General features: G+C 44.2%; 1 protein-coding gene and 1 pseudogene across 1 annotated transcript; one reads left to right on the plus strand and one right to left on the minus strand.

Moving 5' to 3' along the window:
- Positions 1-813: 813 nt before the first annotated feature.
- Positions 814-12,866, minus strand: LOC101516892 (zinc finger protein 717-like). Its single transcript, XM_058659797.1, has 5 exons — positions 12,728-12,866; positions 9,590-9,644; positions 4,551-4,677; positions 4,218-4,310; positions 814-2,841 (listed from the first exon to the last, which is right to left on the minus strand). Exons 2-5 carry the CDS (start codon positions 9,602-9,604, stop codon positions 848-850), a joined length of 2,229 nt encoding a protein of 742 aa, XP_058515780.1. The 5' UTR covers positions 9,605-9,644; positions 12,728-12,866; the 3' UTR covers positions 814-847.
- Positions 12,867-17,467: 4,601 nt separating this feature from the next.
- On the plus strand, positions 17,468-19,370 carry LOC101521285 (wee1-like protein kinase 2; annotated as a pseudogene).
- The last annotated feature ends 2,248 nt before the right edge of the window (positions 19,371-21,618 follow it).

Genomic DNA, 21,618 nt, shown 5'->3' on the forward strand with positions numbered 1-21,618 from the left:
TTCATGGATGACAAAGTCTACTAACCTTCAATAAAACTAAGAATCGAAACAACGGCAGGAAGATGGGGAATGATGATATCAAAAACAACATAAAGCAACTACAACAGACTACTGTATCATGTACAAGTGTCAGAAAACAGCTTAGCAAAATCAGGAAATCACACAGGTCGTATAAACTGTCTAGTCAATATTCAATTACAAACAGGAGCAATTCACTTCAAAAGAGTGTAAGCAAAACAAACAAAGGAAAAAATAAGTACTGGCACAATGTTAATCACTGAAGACTTCCTGGATGTTAGGCTGCCAGGTCCTTCTGCTCACAGCTTCTCTTCTCCCTATAAAACAGACTCAGCACAGGCAGCTGGTGACCTACACATTAACAAAGTGATTGGTGATTGTCACAATTACAGAGGTCACCCCACCTTGAACACAACTCACCATGCAGAGCTGCATGCACAGCATGATGCTGCCACCGCGTCATACGATGCCCCTGTGACCACACAACTGGTCTGTATTAGGACCATATGTGTGGAAGGAATGATGGGCAGAAAAAAAAGCAGCCACTCCAAACAATAATTTAGTACATGATAAAGATGGCATTTTGGAGTGGGTATTTATTTTTACCAAATCTGTATGCGAAAGCAGAGCTCAGCTATATGGTCCTATCCACAATAAGATGAGAATGAAAATGTAGTCTGCATGACAAAGACAGAATATTCAGAACACATGGCCAGTCTGCCATACAGGGCTACTTCCTTGCAAAATTCCTGCAGTTTTTCATTACATATTCATTACAGTCCTCGAGTGTCTCTTCTGTGTAACTTTCCTAACTTGTGTTTTCCCACGGTCACAATGCTTGTCTTCTGTGAATATTTTGATGTTTGCTAAGATGTGACTTGCGACAAAAAGCCTTTCCACATTCGAGGCAGTCATATGTTTTGAGACCTGTATGAGCTCTCTCATGTGTCCTGAGGTTTGACTTCTGACAAAAGGTTTTTGCACATTTATTACATGCATAGAGTTTTCCTCCTATTTGAGTTCTCTGATGCCTGATGAGGTGTGACTTTCGGTAGAAGCCCTTTCCACATGCAGTGCATTCATACGGTTTCTCCCCAGTGTGAGTTCTCAGATGTATGATGAGGTCTGACTTCCGGTAGAATGTTTTCCCACACTCATTACATTTGTAAGCTTTTTCTCCTGTGTGAGTTCTGTGATGCATAGTGAGGTCCCCCTTCCTGCAGAAAGTTTTCCCACACTCAGTACATTCATAAGGTTTCTCCCCTGTGGGAGTACTCCGATGCATACCAAGAACTGACATCTGGTAGGCTTTCCTATATTCATTCCATTCATAGGGATTCTCAACTGCGTGTGTCCTATAATGTACAATGAGATGTGACTTCCAGTAGAAGGCTTTCCCACATTCACTACATGCGTAGCGCTTTTCCCCCTTATGAATTCTCTGATGCACAGTGAGGACAGACTTCAGGTAAAAGGTTTTCCCACATTGCTCACATTCATAGGGCTTTTCCCCTGTATGAGTGTGCTGATGAATGCTGAGGCTTGATTTCCTGCAGAAAGTTTTTCCACATTCATTACACTGAAAGGGTTTTTCCCCTGTGTGAATTCTCTGATGCATAATGAGCTGAGACTTATGGTAGAAGGATTTCCAACACTTCTCACATTCATAGCCTTTCTCCCCTGTGTGAGTTCCTTGATGTTGAGTGAGATATGACTTGTAAGAGAAAGTTTTCCTACATTCCTTACATTCATATGGTTTCTCACCTGTGTGAATTCTTTGATGTTTCCTGAGGCTTGACTTCCGGCAAAAGGTTTTTCCACATTCATCACATTTATAGGGTTTTTCTCCTGTGTGAGTTCTTTGATGCATAGTAAGGTCTGACTTCCAGAAGAAGGTTTTTCCACACTCATTACATTCATACGGTTTCTCACCTGTGTGAATTCTTTGATGTTTTCTGAGGTTAGACTTCTGACAAAAGGTTTTCCCACATTCATCACATTCATAGGGCTTTTCCCCTGTGTGAGTTCTTGGAAGCACAGTGAGGACTGGCTTCTGGTAGAAAGCTTTCACACAATCAGTGTATCCATAGGGCTTTTCCCCAGTATGAATTCTGTGATGGCTATTAAGGCTTGATTTATAACTGAAAGGTTTCTCACACTGGTCCCAATCATAAGGCTTCTTCCCTGTATATGCCGGATTTATTTTGAGATCTGATTTGCTAACCAAAGGTTCCTCACATTTAATGTAGTCATACAGTCTCTCTCCTGCATGTGCTTCCTGATGTTCAGTGAAATTAGCTGTTTCATAGAAAGTTTCCTTTCCTATGTGAGTTGCTTCCCCACCAATGAGAGCTGACTCATCACAGCCTATCCCATATTCATTGCATTTGTAGAGGGTTTCTCTCATATTCACTCTTTGATGTGCAAAGAATACCTCCTCCCTGCTGAAGGCTTTCCCTTGCCCACTATACTCTAAAGGCTGTTGCCAACGCTGAAGCTCATGAGGCCGACTAAGATCCTCACACCACCTGAGGGGTTTTCCAGTCCTGTCACAGACATCGGGTGTCTGTCCAGCACGCAGCTCACCGGGCTCACTAGGGCAGAGCACATTCTGACATGCATTATACATCTCAGGCATTATTTCTGAATCATCTTCACTCTTTATAATAAGCTTCGAAATGTGATTTGAGCTCAAATTAACTGTTCTTTTTAATTCAACTCTGTCCTCAGTTGATGTGTTGTTGTCTGTGATTACAACTTGCCACAAAATTATATCTCGATTCTCCTGGCTGCTCCCGATTGTGTCATTCATTTTCTGGATAACTGAAATCAGAGGAGGGAAAAGTTATCTCCAGAAACCAGCTCCCATGAAATACTCATGGAAAGGTAAAAATGGTTCTTCCTACCCTAACAGCAGAGCATTTTAGAATATCAATAAAAAGCACTGAGGTTCCATTGCTCTTAAATGTTTTTCTTTTTAAATGTGAGGAAATGTTACATCCAAGTACTCACCTACTGCCTCCTATCTGTGGTATTAAGCTGAGTACATTCCATCAGCCACTTGATTTGCCTGTTCTCTTTCTCTAATTTTAAAAGTAATAACTGAGTGTATTTCATGCCCCTCACTGCTGCTGCTTCAGCTCTACAGATGGCAAAATTCTCAGATTTTCTGCTTGCAGGTTCAGGTGAGGCCTTTCAGCTATTCTCTTGGCAAGAACATGATTTAGAAACAGGATTTGAATCTCTGTTGCTCACTCCTTCCAGGGAATGGCTATAAGCATGTGGGGCTTTCCAAATATATAGTCTGTTCTTCCACGTCAGATAAAGACAGTTTCCTCCACACTCATAAAGAAATCTGACACCTGATGCTGCTCAGAACCCTAACAAGGAAACAGGAAAGTCCCAGGCACTGCTCAGGGCACCCTCTCCTGCTGCTCTAATGGATTCGGCTTTGCAATTTTGTCTATGCCCAGTGCTTCTCAAAAATGTTTTTCTGACATTTTTATCAGTTGAGACAGTCCTGACATTCTCCCCTCACTAACTGGTGCACACACTCCACTCATTCACTGGTTTTCAAGGATTTGTTTTCTGTGTCAGGAGTTGCAGCTGAATCCTACCGTCACTGAAAATCAAATCTCTTTATGTATTTATCTTGTTTTAAAATGATTTTGAATAGAGAAAAGGGAATGCCAACTTCAAAATCCACTTCTAAACAAATCTGATCCCTTCAACACCAAGCTGTTGGTAACCCTCCCTGTCCATTTGCTATGCTGCGTCCTGATGCTGTGAAACACTCATTCTCATGGATCCTTCCTTCACCCTCTTCCTAGGAGATGCCTCAGAAGTACGAAGTTAAAATATTACCTTTAAGTTACCAATTTGAAAATATCTATCTCCAGTAGTGATGACTACTCTTGACTTTACCCTGCCCCCATACTGCAAGGCAAATTTGGAAGTGTCAACTTAAAATTAAGCTAACCCAAGATAGACAATATATTTCTAAAATTGCCTCCCCTTAAATGTCAAAGGAAGGTGGATACACATGAGAGCCTTCCATGAGTCTATAATCCACATGTCTGATGCTGAAATCAGCAGTCCTCAGGACTAGGGCTTGGGGAAAAACAATCTGTGAAAGCGTTTGAATGCAGTCCACAAGTTCTCTGTGTCCCATGGCCCCTGTACAGCACCCACTAACTGACCTGGTAGGCTCTGGTTGGAGGGCTCATCTGCCATCCAAGGCTCTGCTCCTTGCTCCAGCTTGAAGATTACCTCAGGTTTGGTGATGCAGGATCCTGTTACAGAGAAACAATGGAAGATTTTGCCAAATTGCTAATTCAGGCTTTCAAAGAAGGATGATATACAGGCTTCCAGAACTGTGCAATTAAAGGGTGCATTTGAATATTTCACTAGTGTTGACACCTGTGTTTGCTAGAATTGGAACTTACATATAAACAGCATGCATAAAACTTTCACTTATTTGTCCAAAAAGAAGAAAATGTTCCACTCAAGAGTTACTAGGGAGTTCTGCTCACCCAATGACAGCAGGCTGCTGTAGGTCTCCAGCATCACGTCCCGATACAGGGTCCTCTGAGCATCGTCCAGGTCCTGCCACTCCTCCCAGCTGAAGTCTACAGCTACATCCTCAAATGACACCAAACCCTGAAGCAAACAGCATTATCTCTCCTCAACATGTTAGTTTTGGATCACAAGACAGGATGATAGAAAATCAATCCTGCCGCGGGTTTTCTGTGCATCCTAAATGTGTTTTATGTAAGACATGGCTTACTTTATATTCCACATGATCATACAAAGAATATTTACAACAAAAATACTTTGCCTCTGAAGCATCCCCCCCAAACATGGCATGGTAAATTTCCCTTGTATATCTGGAACTGTTCTTGTTCCTGTCAGAACAGGATCAGTAAAATTCTGATTCCAAAAGGACCTCGCCTACTCTTATGACATGAATCAAAAATACACACTTCAAATAACAAGTTAGATGAACAGAGACACATGTTCGATGCATATATCAGGGTAACAAAGAAGTGTTTTTATATTACCAGCTTTAGTCCTTTTACATAAGTGTGTTTTAATGAAATGAACCAACAGAAATCAGGTGGTAGAAGCACGAGGAACGCACACTAAGTGAATAGAAGTATAAATGATGGCCCACCTAGGTGAACGCCCTTGGGCAACAAGGACAGGAAAGGCAGGGGAGGTGTGCAAGAGACTCTGCATTAACATACTTGACTTCATTCCAACAGTAAAAAAATTTTCATGAATTACGTTCATAAATATCTTTGTTTCTCTCCAATATCTAGAAGAACTACATCAAAGTTACTACCTATTTATAAAATATGGGGTATAAAAAGTGAGGGGCCACTAAGAAATTACAGGTTCTGTAACTAGATTTACATGTTAACAGAAGAGACAGAGAGGCCCGGTGCGGTGGTGTAGTGGCTAAAGTCCTCGCCTTGAACGTGCCAGGATCCCATATGGGCACTGGTTCTAATCCCAGCAGCTCCACTTCCCATCCAGCTCCCTGCTTGTGGCCTGGGAAAGCAGTCGATGATGACCCAAAGCCTTGGGACCCCACACCAGTGTGGGAGACCTGGAGAAAATTCTTGGCTCCTGGCTCCAGATCGGCATAGCACCGGCTATTGCAGTCACTTGGGGAGTGAATCATCAGACGGAAGATCTTCCTCTCTGTCTCTCCTCCTCTTTGTATATCTGACTTGCCAATAAAAATAAATAAATCTTTAAAAAAAAAAACAGAAGAGACAGGGATGCACAGTGAGATGTGACCAGTACTATTAGGATACAGACCAATAAGAACATAGGACAGGGAACTCTTTTGAGAGAAAGAAAAAAAGATGGAGCCCAAAAGAGAATTCACCAGTAACTTGTGCAAAGGGTGAAAAGCAGATTGCAATTCTCATTGTCTGCATAAGTGAAACAGATAGATAATGCTCTGGTGAATGGAACTGGCGAAAAGGGCAAGGTCTGTGATGGAACGAAGACTGATCTCAGATACACTGAGTTAGATGTTTCTGTAGTAAAATGCGTGAGTATGTACCTTAGAGCACAAAAGAGACCTCTACAGTGAAGATGAAGACTAAGAAGACAGCAGAATTTCAGGGGTACCCCAAACCATCAGGGTAAATGATGGGCTCAAAGAGAAGCTAAGAGACTGGAAGAAGAAAAGGAACATGTATAAAATCTGAGGGAATACTGACATTTACTGACACAGGAAAGAAAATACTAGTATGATATGACAATAGAGAAAAACTTTCGAAGTTTATGCTAAGTTCAAGAAAAAGTTCAGTATCAAGAAATCAAATCACACAATTTCAAACATATCAACAATTAGTTCAGGGCCTGGTGGCATGGCCTAGCAATTAAAGTCCTCGCCTTGAACGCCCGGGATCCCATATGGGTGCCAGTTCTAATCCCGGCGGCTCCACTTCCCATCCAGCTCCCTGCTTGTGGCCTGGGAAGGCAGTCGAGGACAGCCCAAAGCCTTGGGATTCTGCACCCGGAGACCTGGAAGATGTTCCTGGATCCTGGCTTCAGATTGGCATAGCACCGGCTGTTGCGCTCACTTGGGGAGTGAATCATCAGACGGAAGATCTTCTTTCTATGTCTTTCCTCCTCTCTGTATATCTGACTTTCCAATAAAAATAAAAGAAATCTTTAAAAAATTAGTTCAAATGTAAATGGACTAGCTAAGGCAGGGAATTGTCAGACTTGGTTTAAAGAAGAAAAAAAAAAAAGACATTTCCATTTATCAAGCTGGTGTTAAGGCAAAGGAAGCTCCCGCCCTTCCCAAAGCTGAAGGTTCAGAAGGCCAGAAAGACCAGGCTGAAAGGAAAAAGATGCCACAAGAGAAAGAAGATCCATGTAACACCCAGTGACACTTTTCTGCATCCAACAGACCTTCAGTGGCAACAAACACCCACTAAGGACACCCAGGGGAGATGAGCACCCAGGAGAGGCACCCATGGGAGACAAGCTGATCACTCCGCCATCATCAAGTTTCCCCAGAACAGAGTCTGCTATGAAGAATACCAAAGATTAACCCTAACCCTAACATACTTGGGTTCACTGTGAATGTCAAGACCAACAAGCACCAGATCAAACAAGCTGTGAAGAAACTCTGACACTGACATAATACCCTGATCAGACCTGACGGAGAAAAGAAGGCATCCTGTGGCTGGCTAATTCTAAATATATATGTCTTTTCACCATAAAACAGATGCTTGGGATCCGTGTCACACATTTAACACAAAGACATAGGTTGAAAGTATAAGACTGGAAACAGATACATTAATCATAAATACTAAAATTATCAATGTATATGTGACCCACACCAAACTCTCAAATGACACAAAATAAAAACCACAGAACACCAAAACAAAAAATTCACAATTGCAGTTTGACAATACTATTCCTATTTTAGTAACTGATGAAACAGCTAGATTTTTAAAAATCAAAATATAAATACAGCTGCAGTATGTTAATCTAACTGGCACTACAAAGCACTATCTGGAACATCCCCGAGGATCCAAGATATGCTTGAGCCATATAAGCGTATTCCCTAACCACAACAGAATTAGAAATTAAAAAAAAAAAAAAAAAAAAAACAAGAAAAGCAGGCTCAGTGCAGTGCCTAATGGCTAAAGTCTTTGTCTTGCACATGCCTGGATCCCATATGGGCGCCAATTCCAATTCCAGCAGCCCCACTTTCCATTCAGCTCCCTGCCTGTGGCGTGGGAAAGCAGTCGAGTACGGCCCAAAGCCTTGGGACCCTGTACCTGTGTAAGAGACCTAGAAGAAGCTCCTGGTTCCTGGCTTCAGACCAGCTCAACTCTGACTGTTGCAGCTACTTGGGGAGCGAACCAGCAGTGCATATGTGTCTCCTGAGAGCTCTGCATTCACAGTTGCCAGGATTTCATCAGGAGTACTCCACCCAGCAGACTTTGCTCACCCCAGTCACCACTCACAGGCTCCATCTCTCAACACCACAGTCTTATAGATCTACCCTTTGAATACAGCACAATGACATGAAAGCCCAAAATGAGTTTTTTGGGGAACAAATCACAGCAACATACAGTGGGATAATGCTGAGCTTTGAAAAGTGAAGAAATCTTGACAAATGATACAATGTGAATGAACCGTGAAGGCATTATGCTACAGGAACTAGAAGCCAGAACAGGAGAAGCACTGTATGATTCCACTTACATGAGGGTACTGGACTTAGACTCATAGAGACACAAAGTAGACTACTGACTGCTAGAGTCATGGTGGAAAACAAATTTAATGTTTGATGCATACAAAGTTTCATCTGGGAAGACAAAAACATTCTGCAGATGGATGTTGCAAAGTAATTTTAATGTATTTGATGCCACGAAGCTATATATTTATAAATTTGAACACAAATGGATACTTATCCTTTATACCCAATGCATACATGCGTTAGAAAAAAACATTAAGACTACAGAAAAGCAGCATGACTTGACAGGAGATGAGATTAAACCCGAGAGGAGAGTTCAGGACAAGTCCCGTCTCAGTGGGACGGAGTAACACCACAAAGGGAAGGTGGAAGCATCTGATTTCACTTGGGATTTGCTAAGCTTGATGATATCTGTAGACATCAACAAAAGAGCATTCAAGAGGGAGCGGAACCCATAGCCTAAAGGCCAGGGAACAGGTCCATGCTGGAGACAGTTCTGTGAAGGAGAACTGTGGAGAAGGATGAACAGGGCGTCAGATGGAGCACCTGCATGGGCTGTGTGTGTTCAGAGAAAAAGAAGACAACCAGTGAGGACATGATAATACCTAACCAAAAAAACTGCCATGGGCAACTAGAACAGTGGTTTCAAACACAGCAGAAGATCCAAGTAACTCAAAAACTGGGGAACAGTTTTTGGATTTGATTTAAACTAAAGAACTAAACTAACACTATACTGCAAGGGTTTAAGTACACGTGAGTAATGGAAATATTTGCCTGAAAACATAACTTTGGTCATTATATCACACTAACCATACACACAGAAAAGCTGAGAGAATTGTATGGGGTTACTTAAGGGATCATACCACACACTCTCCTATTCTCTCTCTGAATCAAGTACAGCTTTCCAAAAGCCACCCAGGACCACACTATTTCAGCATCTTCAAAAACACCTTATTAACTGATTAGTGTTTCAGCACTACACTGTTACTACTACAGGTACAAAATGTTTATTTCCAGGTTGGTACTAAAATACTGTCTACTACGTCAAGTATACGATCAATAAAAAACTCTGCTTTAGAATTAATATCTCAAGATAATTTACAATGTTCTCATCCTGTGCTCAATTTGAAGTAACTAACAAGTATGCCTTTTCACTATCAGAAAAGCCAGAAACTAATCTGCGCTCAAATTAGATGGCTCACAGATCTTATGGCCATCCAAATCTATCTTGCTGTGAATATTTATGCTGAATTTTATTTTTACTTTTCCTTCAATTAATAAATCCTCATCAAACTCCTAAAATGTAATGTAAAACAAGCCAAAAAATAAACAGCTTACTTGAGAGGTGTTCATTTTCTTTGTTCTTGGAAATACGTAGATTCTGAAGGTACACCTGGAACAGAAGGTGAAAGAGCGTTGTGAGAGAAACGACCAGATACATTCCTAGACTCCTGGACACAGTAAGACAAGGGCGGGACTAAAAACAAAGGCAGTTATATGGAGAACAGGGCACCAAGAACTTCTCCAGGGGGAGAGGAGTTCTTTGTACATGAGAGCAGCAGGACAGCCTTCACTGAAGGAGCACTCACAATTCTACTTGATAGAGGATCTTAACAAAAACATTTATCTGCTACTGATTTTGTAAAATTTTATTAAGAAACTTTAAAATTTTAAGAATGTTTAAATCAATTATACTATACCAAAGAAACATTACCATCAACATTTTTAAAAAGTGTGTGTGTGTGTGTGTGTGTGTGTGTGTATATATATATATATATTTGGAAAGCCATATTTACAGAGAGGAGACAGAAAGAAAGATCTTCCATCCACTGGTTTACTCCCCAAGTGGCCATAAGTGGCAGAGCTGAGCTGATCTGAAGCCAGGAGTCAGGAGCCTCTTCCGAGTCTCCCACGCACGTGCTGGGTTCCAAGGCTTTGGGTAGTCCTCTACTGCTTTCCCAGGCTACAAGCAGGAAATTGGAAGGGAAGTGAAGCAGCCAGGACAAAAACCGGCACCCATATGGGATCCTAGTACATGCAAGGCAAGGACTTCAGCCACTAGGCTACTGAGCCAGGCCCCATCAACATTTATATTACAGAAAAATACGCTTGGGCAATATTAGTATTTTCCTAATAATACAGACTATCACACAGGACACTGTGTTAGTATTTCCAATAAAACACATTTTATTTTTACTTTTATTTAGCTAAGCGTCATAAACAATGCATCCTGCAACATTTTCTGTCCAAAATTGCATAAGAAAATGACATACACTGTCTACTGCAGTGCACTTTTCAGGAATGACTCCAACACACTAACTTACATCCATCACAAAGCACTTCCCCACTGTGTTTCAGCCAATAGCACAGCAATAAACACCAACCAGAGTTTTCAAAAGTATTTGCCTGCTGGAGTGTTTTCTTGTAATACTGCTATCCTGTGAACTCTGGGCTTGCCTGTGGGAGACAGCACAGAGTACCAGGCTTGTGACTAAAATCATCTCCATGACACCCAAGGACTGAACCTCACGGGAGAGCCCAAGCAACACCAGGTTAGCAACTGCCTGGCCGAATCCACCCAAAACTGCTCACAATTATAAATGCTGGCACACTGGTGAGCAGGGAAGAAAGAACTGACATGCACACCACATACAATGAGCAGAACCTCACACTCTTAGTCAGCAGGAGGGAGCCCAGCAAGGCTGCTGGAGCTGGGGAAGGCCGAGTGAGTCACACGAGAAATTGGAGACCAGAAGAATAGGTTTTAAATGTTTATTTGTATGTGAGAACTATATTGTTTTGTTTATATTTTAAGCAACTAATTAGTAGTAAAAGTGTGATTCAATGTAATTTCCCTATTTTAAATCATCAAAAACAGCCTCATAGTATGACTAACAGTTAAGGGGGAAAACTATATTACAAACCTTTTGAACTCCACAATCCACAAAAAGTGTTTGGGGATAAAGGATATGCATGTTCAAGGCAGAGTTTTCTAAAACAATGTTTACTGCAAATGGACTGTATTTCCTAGAATTGATCTCAAAGCCACAAACATGAGTTTTGAATGAACTGTGGCAAAATGTCAAACACTACTCAAAAAGTCAAGGGAGGGTTTAGCCAGTGAAGACATCTGTGTGCCACATCCAGCTCTAATTCCTTACTTCCACTTCCAACAATGTGGGAGATAACAGTGATGGCTCAGGAAACTCGCTCCCACCACCCTCTTGGGAGGACTGAAGTCTGGCCAGCTACAGCGCCACAGGCGTCTGGCAACTTGACGTCCTCTCACTAGTGCTCAGGACGCCAGATACCTACACATCATGGGACGCTGGTCAACACCAGACCGACTCAGGGTGACCCTGAGTTACAAAGAACTATCAAGTCAAGGCTCTGCAGACGTGGTGACGGGCCAGGTTTGAGAGGACCAATTCCGGAAATCGTGAAAACGAAGTCACCAGGTGTGTCAGGAGGCTGTGCAGGCAGGTTCTCCAAAGGAACCTTCCAGTGAGAAACACTGCGCAGCTTTGCCAACGCTTCACAGCATTCACAAGTGTTGTACTGAAGTCCGTGCCGGAGGCAAGACAACCGCACTCGAACCCTGTTCACTCCAGGGTAAGATGAGTAATTATTTGGGCCACGCCTTTTGGGGACTTGGCTAGAGAGGTACTGCTTGCAAGTGAAGTCCCCTTTACAGAGTCTAAGAAATACTCTGCTTCCAAGAAACGACAACCATCAACTGCTACCCAACCTCACCTAAAAAAACACAATGTTCTTGGAAACAGAGGAGGGCCAAACACTTCGCTGGCTGAAAACACACTGAACGTCCCCCACAGTGAGCCTGGTTTGAGCCCCAATTTCTCCGGACATCAGCGGCATCAATCGTGAACATAAGGGCAGACCCAGGACGTCCGGGGGCAGAGCTGTATGTGTGGACTCCGCGTGCAACACACCTCACAGCGCAGGCAGCCTGCCGACTGGAACACAGCTGGACAGGACACCACAGGCGGAGGCGGAATTACATCGCCAACCAGAATGCCCACCATAGGTGGAAGAACTGGAAACGCCAGCGAGAAAAGCAACTGTCTCCTCAGTCAGCATCACGAGCTACGCTGGACTGCCCTGCAACATGAGGACCGCGGCCATCCCTGGGCTCCCGGGGACTGGGGCAGTTCTAACCTGACGACATGCCCGCAGCTGTCAATCACCGCACGAGGAGAAGGTCCGTCCCGGGAACCCCGCCCGCCAGCGAAGCTGGGAGCACAGCACCGCTCGCGGACACGGCTGAGGCCGCGGGGAGACAAGGCCTGCGGACAGCAGCCCGAGTCGGTCGGCGGACAGCAGCCAGCGTCTGACAAAGCCGGCGCCGAAGCGCCCGGGCCGCGCCCTCGCTGACCCCAGCGGCACCCTCCGACCAGCTCCCCCCGCCCGAGGACCCGCCACGCTCCACTGGGCGCCCCCGAGCACCCGCACACCGACCTTCAGCTGCACGGAATCCCAAACCACCGTGCAACCCAGCTTCAGGGGGGTGAGCCCGCTGCCATTCCCAGGAAGATGGCGGGGCTGGGGGAGAGGGTGGCACATGCGCAGAAGGAACTTAGGAGACCATTCCCAAGGTCCTATGCTGGCTACGTCATGAGAGGAGCCGACTACGTTTCCCACAGGCCTCTGCGTCCCTCAGCACAGGGGCGCGGGATCCACGTTCCCAGGACGCTGAGGCTGCCGGGAGACCGGATGTGACGCACGGCCTGGTCTTCATGGCGTCGTGCATTACCACATTTACGTTCCAAAGAAACGGGATTTTCACTCGCTTTGTTCTCCTCATTGCAGTGTAGGTCTAGAACCCGTATCTACTTGTTACAGACGCTGGCTACAGAATGCGAAAACCACAACTGCATCTTAATCATGTAAACTAATACTACTACTAAACACGTTTGGGCCCGGCGGCGTGGCCTAGCAGCTAAAAGTCCTCGCCCTGAACGCGCCCCGGGATCCCATATGGGGCGCCGGTTCTAATCCCGGCAGCTCCACTTCCCATCCAGCTCCCTGCTTGTGGCCTGGGAAAGCAGTTGAGGACGGCCCAATGCTTTGGGACCCTGCACCCACGTGGGAGACCCAGAAGAGGTTCCAGATTCCTGGCTTTGGATCGGCGTAGCATCGACCATTGCGCTCACTTGGGGAGTGAACTATCAGATGGAAGATCTTCCTCTCTGTCTCTCCTCCTCTCTGTATATCCCCCTTTCCAATAAAAATAAATAAATCTTTAAAAAAAAAAAACACGTTTGAGCTCATCTAGTAAAACAAGGTGTGGACCATCAACGGGTCATCTTAACAGTTTGGAGGACTGTGCTGGTTTGCACGCAAGAACAAATAGCTAGGTCACAAGGTAGAGACATTCCAAGCCATTGTTCAAACTATTATTTTTTTTAAAAGATTTACTACTTTTATTCTGAAAGAGTTTCATAGAGTGATTTTTCCACCTGCTGGTTCACTCCCTACAGGGCTGCATCCGTCAGTGCTGGCCCACGCCAGGAGCTCCATCCACCTAGGTCCCTGTATGGGCAGCAGGGGCCTGGACACGTGAGCCTTTTGCAAGAAGCCAAAAGAAGGAGTGCAGCAGCTGAGACACAAAGGGGCACCCGTTTGGAAAGCTTTGCAGACAGTGGCATTGAGGCCAGCCCATTGTACACGTAAAGGTTCCAGTGTCTGGTAATCACTGAGCTAGAAACTCTTCAGATAAACCTGTCAGTCCATCCACAATAGATCCAAACTACAGCAAGAAACCCTGACACTTAAGAATAACAGAACAGCCAAGTGAGAAATGCGCGAAGATCTGAACAGACACCTCAGCAAAGAAGACATATGAATGTCAAATAAGCATACAGGATAAAGCTGAACATCACTTTTAATGAAGAAAACTAAATTGAAGGGAGATAACCCTGTATACATATAAAAATGAGTAAAATCTAGAATGCAACGTTGAGTGCTGTGGACCACAGGAACTCTGAATAGTTGATGATGGAACACGGGAGCTCAGCACCCTGGAGACAGTCTACCAACACACTGTCTCAGCATGGGAGCCAACCCCGACCCCGCCCCAACCCTACAAATTTGGACAATGCATTTGCTTTCTCTGATGTGTGGTGGCTAATACACAATGCAGAGAAAAGGGTAGAAATGCGATGGTCACTATGGGATAGGATTGTCATTTTTATTCCATGCTTATACTCCAGCAGAAATGTATTCTTGCAGTCTTTTTACACTTCACTGATTAAATACGTGATCAATGGCCAATGAAGCCTGTGACTGCAGAGTACATTAATTTTATGACTGCAAATACTACTGAGGGAGGGAAGGAAGGATGGGACATGGGAGGAGGCAGGCCAGCAAGGGAGCTGCAGTGGCCTTCTCAGAAACAACTCTCCATATTATTAAATCAAATACAATTAAAATGATTTAAGGATATAAATTTGTACAACAGTATTTGATGCAACACCACAATTTTATTTGTAATACTCAAATACCTTAAGGAATCAGCACTTCCTTACCAGAGGAATGAAAAACAAAACAACAGTGGATCCAGGCATTGACCATCCACAAACACCTCTGCTCCAGTCTACACCTGGACAGTGTACTTGGTCAACTGCCACACATGGGAGACCCAGGTAGACCTGCTGTTTCTGGTTCAGAAGGGTCCACCTACAGCTGCTGCTGCCATTTCAAGTGATCCAGTAGAAGGAAGACTTTCTCTTCTGACTCTCTCCTCTCCTCTCTCTCTTTTCCCTTTCTCTCTCTCTCTCTCTCTCTCTCTCTCTTTCTCTCCTTCTACCTATAATTCTGCCTTACAAATAGGAATAAATACATCATTTTAAACTGAGTCAGCAGTCTGAGTGCTTTGAGACATTGTTATATTTTACAGGGAAAAAATAACTTACCTTTCAGAGACTCACAATTGCTGAAGCTCAAACTGAAATGTTTGCAACTTTACTTGAACTTGTAATCAATGACAATGAAACTAGTGATTTAGAAATATCTTAGTTGTATGGGCCCAACGCGATAGTGTAGCAGTTAAAGCCCTCGCCTTGAACTCGCCAGAATCCCATATGGGCACCGATTCTAATCCCAGCATCCCTGTTTCCCACCCAATTCCCTGCCTGTGGCCTGGGGAAGCAGTCGAGGATGGCCCAAAGCCTTGGCACCCTGCATCAGCATCTGACACCCAGAAGAAGCTCCTTGCTCCTGGCTTTGGATTGGCTCAGCTCCAGCCACTGCGGCCATTTGGGAAGTGAATCAGCAGACGGAAGATCTTCCTCTCTGTCTCTCCTCTCTGTATATCCGCCTTACCAATAAAAATAAATGACTCTTTAAAAAAAAAGAAATATCTTAGTTGTGTAATACAATACATAATGAATAATTAATACTTCTAGGAATTACTGTATTCAGAAGACCTGCATACAATTGAAAACATTGGAATAAATATATTGCTCCTTTTATTTTATTGTAAAAAATATAAAGTAGCTCTCATTAACTGTTGTGCCATAGAATGTGCTCACATTAACCGTTCTGCTCTAGCAGTGGGAGAAGTTGTTTGCTGCAAAGAAAGAACAGGAACTTTTCTAGCTCCAGGGAATTACTGATAATTAAAAACCTATGGGGCTCGGCAGCGTGGCCTAATGGCTGAGGTCCTCGCCTTGATCCCATATGGCCGCTGGTTCTAATCCCGGCAGCTCCGCTTCCTCTCTATCTCTCCTCCTCTCAGTATATCTGACTTTGTAATAAAAATAAAATAAATCTTTAAAAAAAAAACCTATGACACTGGCCAAGAACATCTTAGATTAATAATAATATTTGTTTAATAATGTTTTCCATTTAATAATGGAAATCAACAGCAAGAGTAGAAAAGCGGAAAGCCATGATGTCCCCTCCCCAAAATAAACTACATCTGTATTTTATATAGCTCCTAACATTAGCATATTAAACATCTAATTCTACTAATTCAAGTATAATAAACTTTCTGAATTTCTTAAAAGTGGAAAACTATTTTTAAGATTTTTTAATTGGAAAGTCAGATACACAGAGAGAAGGAGAGACAGAGAGAAACAACTTCCATCTGCTAATTCACTCCCCAAGTGGACACAATGGCCAAAGCTGAGCCAATTTGAAGCCAGCAGCCTCTTCCAGATCTCCCACGTGGGTCCCCAGGCTTTGGACCATCTTTGATTGCTTTCCCAGGCTGCAAGCAGGGAACTGGATGGGAAGTAAGGCTGCCGGGATTAGAACAGGCGCCCATATGGGATGCTGGTGTTTGCAAGACAAGGACTTGAGCTGCTAGGCTACTGTGCCAGGCCCGAAAATTTCTAAATTCAATAAGCATGAGATGTTATCATCTTTGCTGTCAAAACTCTTAGGAACACACAGGACACCCAACGGATAAAGATAAGATTGCACCTATGGCACCTCCCACAGAAAATGTCATTACTATGCCACATCACAGAAGATGATGCATACAGTGCTGAAACCTACAGCATTGTTCGTGCTTTTTAGAAAATGATACATTTAGGGCCCAGCGCCGTGGCCTAAGTAGCTAACGTCCTCGCCTTGTATCTGCCCCGGGATCCCATATAGGTGCCAGTTCTAATCCCGGCAGCTCCACTTCCCATCCAGCTCCCTGCTTGTGGCCTGGGAAGGCAGTCAAGGAATGGCCCCAAAGCCTTGGGACCCTGCACCCGCATGGGAGACCTGGAAGAAGTTCCTGGCTCCTGGCTTCGGATTGGCACAGCTCCAGCCATTGCAGTCACTTGGGGAGTGAATCATTGGACAGATCTTCCTCTCTGTCTCTCCTCCTCTCTGTATATCTGACTTTGCAATAAAAATAAATAAATATTTTTAAAATCATACTTTTAAACAAAGGTAAATGGAAACCAGAGCAGGGAGCAGGCCTGATGGAGGTTATTGTGAATCACTCTGACGAGGCTACAACTCCCACTGGTTTCAGTGGGGGCTGAGTGTGTGGTGAGTAGGATCGGGTTTGACTGCAACACCCATTAGTTTGTGTAGCAGACAGGGCTGGAGACAACTGACCCAGCAATTGTAACACACAGTGTGTGCGAAGGCCGATTTGGGAGATGGACTGTGCCAGACCCTGTACTGGCATACACACACAAGAATCAGGTCTGGCTTCTGCCCATATTGTAACAATTGCAAAGCTCTTAGGCTGAAATGGATGTGGAGAGCAGTAACAAACAGCTAAGTGGGAAATTAGGCTTGTTCCCTTGTGAACAGGGGACAGAGAACAAAGCGCAGAGGGGAGCAGAAGAGGGTGAGGGAGTCCAGAGCCAGTCTCCGGAGAAGGAGGAGGTTCAGGACTCGGAGTCCTTCAGGACACCCCTGAGGAGCGTAAGTGGGGTCCCTGGCACCTTTCAGAAAAGAGGCAAACCCATCCTAGGCCAGTTCTGAGGACTCCAGTGTCAGCCTCTCCCACATGTCCTGAGACACCAGCTCTGCTGGAGAAAAGGAGCAAGATGCTGCATGCTGAGAGCCCCTCCACTCCGAAAAACCTGCAGAGCCAGCCTCCAGCAATTTCTTTTTTTTTTTTTAAAGATTTTATTATTATTGGAAAGCCGGATATACAGAGAGGAGGAGAGACAGAGAGGAAGATCTTCCATCCGATGTTTCACTCCCCAAGTGAGCCGCAACGGGCCGGTGCGCGCCGATCCGAAGCCAGGAACCAGGAACCTCTTCCGGGTCTCCCACGCGGGTGCAGTGTCCCAAAGCTTTGGGCCGTCCTCAACTGCTTTCCCAGGCCACAAGCAGGGAGCTGGCTGGGAAGTGGAGCTGCCGGGATTAGAACCGGCGCCCATATGGGATCCCGGGGCTTTCAAGGCGAGGACTTTAGCCGCTAGGCCACGCCGCCGGGCCCCAGCAATTTCTTCAACAGTGAAGCTCTCCTCCAGAGGCTCCAAGCATTTCAGGCACACGCCTGTTTCCCTCAGGGATGAGATGGCTTTGCTGGCTTTGGTCAATATTAATCCCTTCACTCCAGAGTCCTTGAAAAAATTATTGCTTACACCCAATGGCAAGAGGAAAACCCGAGGAGATGTTGAGGAAACTGGTCCAGAAGAAGGCAAATTAAAACAAGGGTTACCTGCCAAGAGATGTGTCATGAGAGAAACCAACATGGACACACGCTATGAAAAGGAATTTTTGGAGGTGGAAAAAATTGGAGTCGGGTCATTTGGTACAGTCTACAAATGCATTAAGAGGTTGGATGGATGTGTCTATGCAATAAAGCGTGCTACCAAGCCATCCACAGCATCTTCCAATGAAAATTCAGATTTGCGAGAAGTCTATGCCCATGCAGTGCTAGGCCATCACCCCCATGTAGTGCGTTACTACTCTGCCTGGTCAGAAGATGACTACATGATCATTCAGAATGAATACTGCAATGGTGGGAGTTTGCAAGCCGTTATATCTGAAAATACTAAGTCTGGTGATCATTTCCAAGAGCCCACACTCAGAGACATCCTTCTGCAGATTTCCGTGGGAATTAAATACATCCACAACTCGGGGGTGGTGCACCTGGACATCAAACCTAGCAATATCTTCATTTGTCATAAGGTGCAAAGCGATTTTACTGACGTGCCAGAAGAGATTGAAAATGAAGCTGATTGGTTCATCTCTGCCAGTGTGATATATAAAATTGGTGACCTGGGCCACGTATCATCCATAAGTGATCCCAGTGTAGAAGAAGGAGATATTCGCTTCCTGGCTAATGAGGTTTTGCAAGAAGATTATCGACATCTTCCCAAGGCAGACATATTTGCCTTGGGCTTAACAATAGCGGTGGCTGCGGGAGCCGGGGCGTTACCAGCCAACGGGGAGGCGTGGCATCACATCCGCAAGGGTAACCTTCCAGAAATTCCCCAGAAACTCTCGGAAGACTTTCAAGATCTGCTCAAGGGAATTGAGACAAGTGCAGCAGGCACTGTCCCCTCCAGGGGACACCTTCCACGGCAACCCTGGGGTCTCCGAGACTCACGCAAGATCAAGAAGCACAAGGCGCCTGGTGGGAAGAAACAGTGGCAAGTCTTTCAGCTTTACCCTTGGGGAATCTTCCCCATAAGAACTCAGCTATACCAAAGAGGCTTCTGCCGCTAAGTCTCCAATAAATAAATGTTGACCATCTCAATCTTTTTCTTATAACATGGAAAAACAAATCAACTTGAATGCCCAGGAATTTCAAAATCCCTCCCATTTTAGCATCTACAGCTAAAATCTTAAAGCTACAAAGGCCTTCCTGTTATCTACAGTGCTTGGTAGACTAACTACTTGCCATTCCTCTTCCCAATTGTCATAATCCTAATATTTACAAATCAAATTGGAAAAATATGGCTGGCTGAGTCACAAAAAAGAAACAGCTCTTGAGGTTTGGCCTATGGACTGGGATCCGGGTGGAGAGCCTTCCTATATGTAATCCCCTTCGTTGTAAGAGAGAGGAATAAGAATGTGGTTTGGAGTTGCAGTAACAGCTTGTATTAGAAAATATGCCTGGATTTCCTACACTGCTTCTCAGGTTATGTGAAACTATTTCTAGAAGAGAATTCTTCGTCACTTTGAACAAGTATCTCTACTAATGTATTTTCTGGATGGACGCAGCCTCTTTCTTTCATACTATATTTGTTAAATAAATGACTGCATGATGATGTGAAAAGGTAGAAAGAAGACCACATATAACGTGGACATTTTGGGCCTGTTTGTTTTGGAATAAGAACTCTGTTGGCAGGAGTTTCCCTCAGTTCGACATACTGTTCATCGCTTTATTTCTCTTGACATGTCTCTGGTTTAGCATAATTTGGCTTTGCTTTCTGTAATTTTACCATGTTTTATTCAAATTATTTGATTTTAAAGAAATATAATACTTATAAATAAAGGTTTTTATCTTGTTCAAAGTTAAAAAAAAAAAAAAAAGAATCAGGTCTGGGATCACCTCAGATGAAGTTTCTTTGGGAATCCCCCCAACTGAACCACTGGACTCAAAACTCCAACCATGGAGGAAGTTTCAGGTTTCATGGTCTGACCATGGAATGCATGTGTCAGAGCTGGACTTCCCTCAGGGGCTTAGAAGGAGCAGTGGACAGCATATTGAGATGCAAATGGAGGATTTGGCAGTACATTGGAGCCTACAGAGGACACCTGGTACCATAGAAGAGGATGGAGGATAGAACAAATTGATCAACTACCCCAGCCAAGAGTTAGCAATGAATACCTGTGCAAACAGAGACTCTAAGATGGACTATGTCAGCCAGTGGATTCTGGAGATTTCATCATGATTGGAGTGGCAAGATTGGCAGCAATACAGAACTAATAAACTATTAAAACTACTTGATCAGGGCCCTTGGAGCATGCCCCACATCGAGGACCCTGGGATGGTTGGGAGGCTGGGTTAGGGTTAGAGAATGTGGAAACAATGGTCTTACTCACTTTCCTTTAGTCCTTGACCCTTTGCACCCTAATCAAATATGTAAAAATTATCAAAAATAAAGTTTAAACAATAAAATAATAATTAAAAATGGAGGGAGAGAGATCCTGCAATTGCTGGTTCACTCCCCGATGGCCACAACCAGACAAGGAGGAGGCAGGCCAAAACCAGAAGCCAGGAACTTCCTCCTGGTTTCCCCAGTGAGTGCAGCAGCCCATGTACTTGGGCCATATTCTGCTGCTTTCCCAGGGGCATTAACAGGGAGCTGGATTTTGAAATGGAGCACCTGGGACTGGAACCAGCATCCCTACAGGTTGGTGGCACCATAGGCAGTAGCTTAACTTACTGTACCACAGCAACAGCCCCAAACATTTTAATTAAGCATATGAATACACATTCAATATCTGAAAAAGAAGAGAAACTGGAAATACATAAATTATCAGATGAAAGTTTCCATTACTGGAGCCACTTACTAGCAGCAGCATCCCATATGGGCACAGGTTCAGTTCGTATCCCAGTTGCTCACTTCCCATCCAGCTCCCTGCTTGTAGCCTGGGAAAACAGTCAAGGATGGCCCAAAGACTTGGGACCCTGCACTCACTTGGGAGTGGGAGAAGTTCATGGCTCCTGACTTCAGATTGGCTCAGATGTGGCTGCTGTGGCCTCTTAGGGAGTGAACCAGTGAGCGAAAGATCTTTTTCTCCTTTCCCCACCTCTCTGTAATTCTTTCAATTAAAATTTTTTAACATAGATCTTTTTAAAAATAAAAAAAATGGAGAAGTGAGTGTTTGGCCTAGTGCAAGATGCCAGTTGAAATACTCCTATCTCATGTCTAAGTGCCTGGGTTCAATTGCTCTGCTACAGACTCAGGCTTCATGCTAATGCAAACCCT

This window comes from Ochotona princeps, unplaced genomic scaffold, assembly GCF_030435755.1.
Source record: "Ochotona princeps isolate mOchPri1 unplaced genomic scaffold, mOchPri1.hap1 HAP1_SCAFFOLD_129, whole genome shotgun sequence".
Taxonomy (NCBI): domain Eukaryota; kingdom Metazoa; phylum Chordata; class Mammalia; order Lagomorpha; family Ochotonidae; genus Ochotona; species Ochotona princeps.